The following is a 7,654-nucleotide window of genomic DNA, read 5'->3' on the forward strand; positions in this document are numbered from 1 at the left end:
GGAAAAGAAAGAATTTGAAAGAGAGGAACAGTAGGAAAAAGGCCTTAATAAGGGAGATATGGATAAAAATTGGGTTAGGTTAAGGGAGGGGCGAGGGAAGGGTATACAAGGGAGTAAGGGGGGCAATGGGAGCACCTTAAGTGGGAAAACTATGGTGGAGCGGTGAGACAACGTGAGAGATAAATAATGCCTAGCTAGTTTTGAAAACCAGAGGAAACCATATTATTCCTACAACCTCTGATAAATTACGCACGCACGCACGCACACACACAAGGCTTTCTCATATTTTATAGTGATTAACATGTTTTTCCAGTTTGAAAAACAGTAAACAAATTATACTAAATTTATTTCAATACATTAATTTTAAATTACAGTAAGTTTTACTTAATTAAAATAAAATTTAAACAGCAGCGACTAGCATGTGAGGAATTAATTGTAAGCTTCTTTTCTTTATTCTGTCAGTCTTGTCATTCACATTCATACTTTCCACACAGCTGAGCAGGAGACGAGCAGGGTCATTGTGTATAGAACACATTTTGCAAGGTGGGTAACGTTATTTGAGAATATTTGTATGTAAAAAAAAATGAGAATATCTCTATGTAAAAATCATTATCCCATTAAATTGTATTTTAGAGTTCACAACATTATTATCTAAAACTCTCAAAATACCTATTTAGATGCCTGGAGTAAAATACCTACTAAGGCCATTTCTTCTTTTTATTTTATTTTGTTTTATTTTATTTTATTTTATTTTATTTTATTTTATTTTATTTTATTTTTTGTTCTTTTTGAGACAGGGTCTCCCTGTAGCCCCAGCTGTCCTAGAACTCACTTATGTAGATCAGGCTGGCCTTGAACTCACAGAGAACTGCCTGCCTCTGCCTCTCAAGTGCTGGGATTAAAGGCGTGTACCACCACACTCGGCTTTATTCATTCTTTTTAAACATTCAAAATATGCACATCAGCAAAAAGTCATTAAGACAGTTATAGTCCCGTGATAATACACATTATATAATACAGTTAAGTGATAATACCTTAACATTTTGCTATTTACTCTTTATTTTTTTCTAGTCATTTTCGTGCACGTATGTATGTTTGTGTGTGTTGTGCAATTTGATACACACATATCAAAATACTTATGAATGGGCTGCTACTTTAATATGCATATTCTCTAATGAATTGTTTTCTAGGGTACATGTTTTTAAGGTATGGTTCATAGTGCAGCAATGTTGAGGGGACTTTTGGAAAGTATTTGGATTATGAGGGCTCTGATGTGAACAGTGGCTTAGTCCACTGAATGACTTGTGTCTGTATAGAACACTGAGTGGAGAAAGGAGTGTGTTCTTACAGGTATATTTTCCTTGGCTAGTCTCTTTCTCCCCCACCTCATCCCCCATTCTGTCTCTTGCTTTCTTACTACTGTGACCTCAGTAAGAACTATTCCTCGCTCTTGCTGCTGTAGGTGTGGCACCATGTGACCATAGAATGAAAACCCTGGAACCATAAGCCAAGAAAAATCTCTCCTCTGCTAAGTTCATTTTCTTAAGTACTTTGTCACAGTGGTGGAAAGCTAACCATATGAAGATATTTTATAGCTTATTTTTACTTAATATATTATAAATATCTACCATGAATGGATTTAATGATGTTCTTGATGTCTACATAAGTAAGTATTCCTAATGTCTAGATAACTTTAATTATATATTAGTGAACATGTAGAATTCTTTGCTTTTTTCCATTTTAGTCAATGCAGTGGGATGAAGTATCTTTTTCAGCTGAATCTTTGACCATTTACACATGACTGTTTCTGGTATACATTCATCAATTTTGAAACATCAGATCAGAGGACTTTATATCTCTTTCAGGTTTTTGCTTCTTATTGCCAAATTGTTCTCCAGAAAATTGTATGACTTAAAAATAATGTAAGCATGTAAGTTTCAGTGCTCTTTCTTGAGTGATAAATTTGAGAACTCTTTGCTCAAGAGACTATAAAGAATATTAAATCCACATTAAAGAAGTTATGTTAAAGGAAATACATCACATATGTGTGACTGAGACTTCATATTATTAAACTTCTGAGTAGCTAGTTCCAATAAAATACTACTGGATTCTTAGTAGAAATTTGAGGGATTAATTACCCAGAACCAGACTAACAATAAATAAGCTTTGATTGTAATATTCAGAATATGTAGAATTTCCAGACTCTAAGGCCAAATATTCTGGGTGATTTTTAAAAATAATTTTTAGAAGTTGGTAAGAGCATAGTGTTAGCTCTCTTTAGAGTAGTGAGGAAATTCTTTGTCAAGCACACAGGTGACAACTGTGGACATTTGCTGCTTCTAGGGACTCAAGCTTCTTTCTCCCTTTTCAGAACTACATAGTAAATGTATTGCTATGCCACAGAACCAAGGAAATGTAGTGGTCCAAGGCCATGTTGAAATAAGACCATTGATCCAAACTGTTGTGGAGAAATGAACTCTCAGCACTAGCTTGTGTATTATTTAACCTGTGTTGAGTGGCATTAAAGTGGCCACATACTTTGGAGAAGCTTTTATTTCATGACTTCCATCTTTCTAATGCCCCCATTGATCAGGCTTCACGATAAATATACTTTGCTCATTCCTTTTCTTTAATAAGAACATGATTGTAGCTTAAAATGCAAATGACTGGTAATTGCTAAATGGTACTAATAATAAATATAATACACAGTTAAAATATGACACAAAGCATAATTTACTCCAAATTTTATTTTATGATAGAAGAAAATTGCCACTAGAAAGCCAGTAAATCTTTTAGAGATCGCCAATTTAAAATTGATAGTCAGAAGCTGTAAGTGATGGAAAGCTGTAAGAATAAATAAATAACGAATATATTAAATAATATGTCCCTGGAAAACATGTTATAGCAGTAGAGAAATGAGATACAGAAACAGAAACAACCCAACAATGCATAACTTTTCTAGGCTCTCAGGCGTGGTCCTGGTTAAGAGCAGTAATTACTCTGCTGTGCATTGGTAAATGTTAAAGACATCTTGATAAATCTGCTGTTGACTTTTGAATGTGAGTATAGCTACAAATAAAAATATCCTGCTTCTGTAAATTAGGTTAGGATTCATGATATTATTTGCTTTTTAAGTCATGACCCCCCCCAATTCTCTTAATGTGCTGCCTGTGAGAATTAAGTTAAAAACATAATTCCAGTTTGTGAGGCAAGTTGAGTACCAAGAAGCAGAAGGAAACAGTAACAGGAATTACTATTTATATAGTATGTATATTCTGTGCTTGAGTGCGCTAGAGTCGTAGAAAAAGCCATCACACAAAAGCTTGGAACCACAGGGGACTACTCTAGTGGGAATTACTCAGATTTGAAGTTTATTGACAGTGGTACAAGTTATTATGATTTAAGGGAAGAATACACAAGGTTGAGTCTGCATGTTAGGAAGAGAGGGCCAAATGTAATAACCCTTGCAAAAATGGGCTCTGGAACATGGCACCTAATATATTGTTGTTGAATTTACATCCTAGGGGAAAAATGATTATATGATAAACTTTGTGTTGTACTTTCAAGCGTGATAAAAAGGTGTCTATGAATTTATGATTCATGTATATTAAAATCTGTTATTATGTAAGGACAGTGGTTTGTCTTTCTGGAGAGCTTATTAATATTAGTTCAATGCTGACATCATATTGTAAGTAGTCACTGTACGACCTTTACCCACAGTGAAAAATCTGTGTAAGTGCTCTGAAGGTAGGATTTGTCATTTACCTCCCCGTGTTTCATAACGAGTTTATTTAGTGAAAGACACTTCAAGCTTGCTTTTGTCCAGCCTTAGATAGATCATGGAGGCCAGTGCAGAACTGGAGTCAGTAGTAGTGTTAATCTGCTGGCAGCCTAGAGAGGGAAACTACATTGAATCTACTACATACTGGAATTAGCCTTAGAAAAGTCAAGCATTAAGACCCACGAGGTAGCTCAGTGGGTAAAGGCATTTGAGGCTAAGCCTGGACCTGAATTTGAGCCCTAGAAAACTTACATGTTGTAACTGACTCTCACAAGTTGTCTGCTTACTTTCACTTCACACCCTCGCACGAATGTGCCTCTACAGAGAGAGAGAGAGAGAGAGAGAGAGAGAGAGAGAGAGAGAGAGAATAAATAATAAAGAACAGTTGAGCATTAGCCATCATATCAACTCTACAAATTTTATTTTATTTTTATGTGTACGATTGTTCTGTCTGCATGTATGTAAGGGCACCATGTAGATGCAATGCCTCCGTAGGTCAGAATACAGTGTTGGATCTCCTTGAACCAGAATTATGTATAGTTGCGAGCTGTCATGTGGGTGCTAAGAACTAAACCTAGGTCCTCTGCAAGAGTAGCTAGTAGTCTTAACACTGAGCCATCTCTCCAGCCCCTGCAGAGTATCCTTATCCCATGAATCGAAGTTCAACGTGGTTAATAAATTCCAAAAGGTATATGTGCTGAATAAATAGCAATCTTGGTATTTGAAGTCAGAAGTTATTTCATTTTCCTACAATAATATTCTGGTTGGGGGAAAAAGAAAGTTATACCCTCTATGTATATCAAACTAATAAAATACTTCTTTTGTTTGTTTTATATGTTTTATTGAATTTTTGTGTATTTCATACATAAAATCATCTTTATACTCCCTTCCCCTTTGGCACCCTCCCCCACCCCCACCCCCCTGTCTCCATTGGAGTTCATACAAATGACAGAATGTTTGTTTTATATTATAAAAACTTGCAATTTGGTAAGATCAGAGTAATTTTAGAAAGGGATCTGAATTTGAAACAGATCCTGCCTAGTCTACTGTATGACTTCAAGTCAGTCATGGTACATGAATTTTCTGATTTGAAAATAGGAATAATTACAGGTTGATGGGGGGAATACAATGAATATGTGGCCAGTTTGAACAATGTTAGTAAGAAATGTATTCACATACTTGCTTGACCTTCTATGGCTTTGTTCCCTTAGGCATTTTTGAATTTCATACGTACATAGAATGGTATCCTTTTATTGTTATATGTTCCTCTTGATTTGTAGATTTCTTTAGCTCTACTATTTGTAATGTCATTTCAGGTTCCTATATGATAGTGGACTCCTCACATCATGATCCTGGAGAAAAAGCTCGGCTTCAGTTGCCTACCATGAAGGAGAATGACACCCACTGCATTGATTTCAGTTACCTGTTATATAGCCAGAAAGGGCTGAATCCTGGCACTTTGAACATTCTAGTTAGGGTGAATAAAGGACCTCTTGCTAATCCAATTTGGAACGTGACTGGATTCACTGGAAGAGATTGGCTTCGGGCTGAGCTAGCAGTGAGCACCTTTTGGCCCAATGAATACCAGGTAATCATTTGAGATTTTCTGGTTCATGTTTTCATGTATCTGGTCTCCCTGTATGTATATTACATAGATGTCAATACTGGTGCCATAGTAGATGTGTTTCTCCGTCTTGTCTCCCCAATCCTCATTCTTGAGGACGAGTTCAAATACAGTGACACAGTGAAAAAAGGAAGATTCAGGCCCACAATTTGTCAGCTTGGCAAAGAGCTAATTATTTCTTATTCTGATTCATGTATTTCTATGTCTTTGTGCCAGGCTAAGTAGCCTTTTTTTGATTTGATTGTAATATTCAGATTGGATTGGTTTACTGATTTCTTGAAAATAACACTTGGAAAATAAACATAAAATAGTGTTTCATGAAATTTGCTATCTTGAGGTGGAGGCATTTTGATTATATTTTCATTAACTAAATGGAATATTAAAAATAAACAAAAATGACAGGTTGTCTATGATGTCTTTGGATGTTTTTTCTGGGAAATGTTTAATCTGATTGTGATTAAAAAACAGACAACGAATAGTGTTACTATTCACATTATGCTTATGTGTCTGAGTTCACATGTGTTAACAGCAAAGTTACCAGCTTCGAGACTTCCACAACATAGAGTGTCAGTATCAATGCCTGGAAATACAACATGAACTCACTGCTTTTGTAAGAACTCACTGCTTGTGTTAGACATTGAGATTTAAGCCTTTTTAAAGACTTGCCTCTTTGTGGTTTATAATAGAACTAATGAAAGTGCATTTAAGTAAAAGCCTATTTCACAATATCCAGTTGCAATAATTCAATAATGATTTCATTTATATATTTCAAAAATGAACTGTTTCTTCATTTGTTTTTATTCCTAAAGTATAAAAAAGTAATACATTCCCTTACTTGGTGATCTTTCTAGTTTCTTCAGTGTTGTCATTTGCATGGTGCCATAGCTAAGGATCTCATTTTCAGGTTATGTGTCTGTTGAGGTTTTGATGGCTTTCATTAGGTCCTATTGGATTCCATTATTCCTGAACAGAAAGATGTTTCTGTTTACTTTAGGAGAGCCATGTGCTTTTTCAGTATAGCATCAGAAGGGTACCAGAGGTGGTAGAGCATGTGTGTGTGTGCCTGCATACATGTATGCATGTACATGTGTGTGATGCTTACATGGGAGGAGTAGTCGCAAACTAGTTACCTTGTCTGTGACTTTGGTGGGTTGATGACTGTCAATCACCAGAGTACCATGTATTATCAGTATACTGACTGCATGAGAATCTATCATGGAGCTTAACACAGCTCTAGGAAGAAGCAGCTTGGATATAGCCCTGTAAAACTGCCAACAAATGCCCCCTTTGTAAAACACATTAAAGCCCAAGATAATAAGCTAATCTAACAAAATTGTACAAGTGTGAGCTCTGGAGTCAGATTGCTTGTATTCAACCGCTTCCTATTTATGACTTGTATAAGTAGTTTTTTCAAGGAATAAAAGTGTTATTTGTTATTCCTAAAAAGCAAATAGATTTGAATAAATGCAACAGATAACATATGGCATTTTCCCCCTTCTTAACCAAGAAATTATATTCATATTATGTTTCCCTGTTTTTATAAGGTGTATTTTGACTCATTATTAATAAAATTTTCTTATAGCACAGATTATTGCAGTATTAGTTATCACAAGCTCAGTGAGTGGTTCTTTGCTGAGTCTCATTTTATATGACAAAATGCTCTTGGTTACACATGTCCATGATATATTAAGCCACCAAGGCAAAAAGAGCTCTGTGTGAGCTTCAACTGGACTGTAAGATACTCTTGGAGATGTCATGTGGAAGAAAAAAAATGGATGAAATGGCTGGAATCCATGTGCAAATATTTCAAGGGATTTATTTTGCCTCTCTCTTTCTTATCCTCTAAAATTTAATCAATAAGAGAATAGCAGGTTAGGTTATTCATGTGTTTAGTTCTCAATAAATTCCTTGCCTGGTCATTTTATCATTACTGTCATTTAGATACCTACTCGTGCCTGTTTATCAATTATTATAAACACTCATTATAATATTCAGTATTTATATTTCATTAGAATTTTAAATGAATATTTATGTGAATGAATGTTTACTTGCATATACATAAGGATGTGTATTATATACATGCAGAGGCTTGAAGAGGACATTAAATTCCCTGGAACTGGAGTCATAGATGGTTTTGAGCAGCCGTGTGGGGGCTTACAGTTAAACTTGGGCCCTTTGAAAAAGTAGCCAGTGCTTTTGATCACTGAGGTCTTTCTCCAGACCCTTGTATAGCATTTTTATTTATTTAT

General features: G+C 35.3%; 1 protein-coding gene across 7 annotated transcripts in view; it reads left to right on the forward strand.

Moving 5' to 3' along the window:
* The window catches only part of Ptprk (protein tyrosine phosphatase receptor type K), a 573,501-nt gene that overhangs the window by 203,652 nt on the left and 362,195 nt on the right, over positions 1-7,654 (forward strand). For all 7 annotated transcript variants that reach the window (XM_008854753.2, XM_008854752.2, XM_008854754.2 and 4 more), the window contains exon 3: positions 5,098-5,369. In XM_008854753.2, the coding sequence (XP_008852975.1) occupies positions 5,098-5,369 (272 nt within the window). The remainder of the gene's footprint in view (positions 1-5,097; positions 5,370-7,654) is intronic.

Source organism: Nannospalax galili, unplaced genomic scaffold, assembly GCF_000622305.1.
Source record: "Nannospalax galili isolate Female #2095 unplaced genomic scaffold, S.galili_v1.0 scaffold327, whole genome shotgun sequence".
Classification (NCBI taxonomy): Eukaryota; Metazoa; Chordata; class Mammalia; order Rodentia; family Spalacidae; genus Nannospalax; species Nannospalax galili.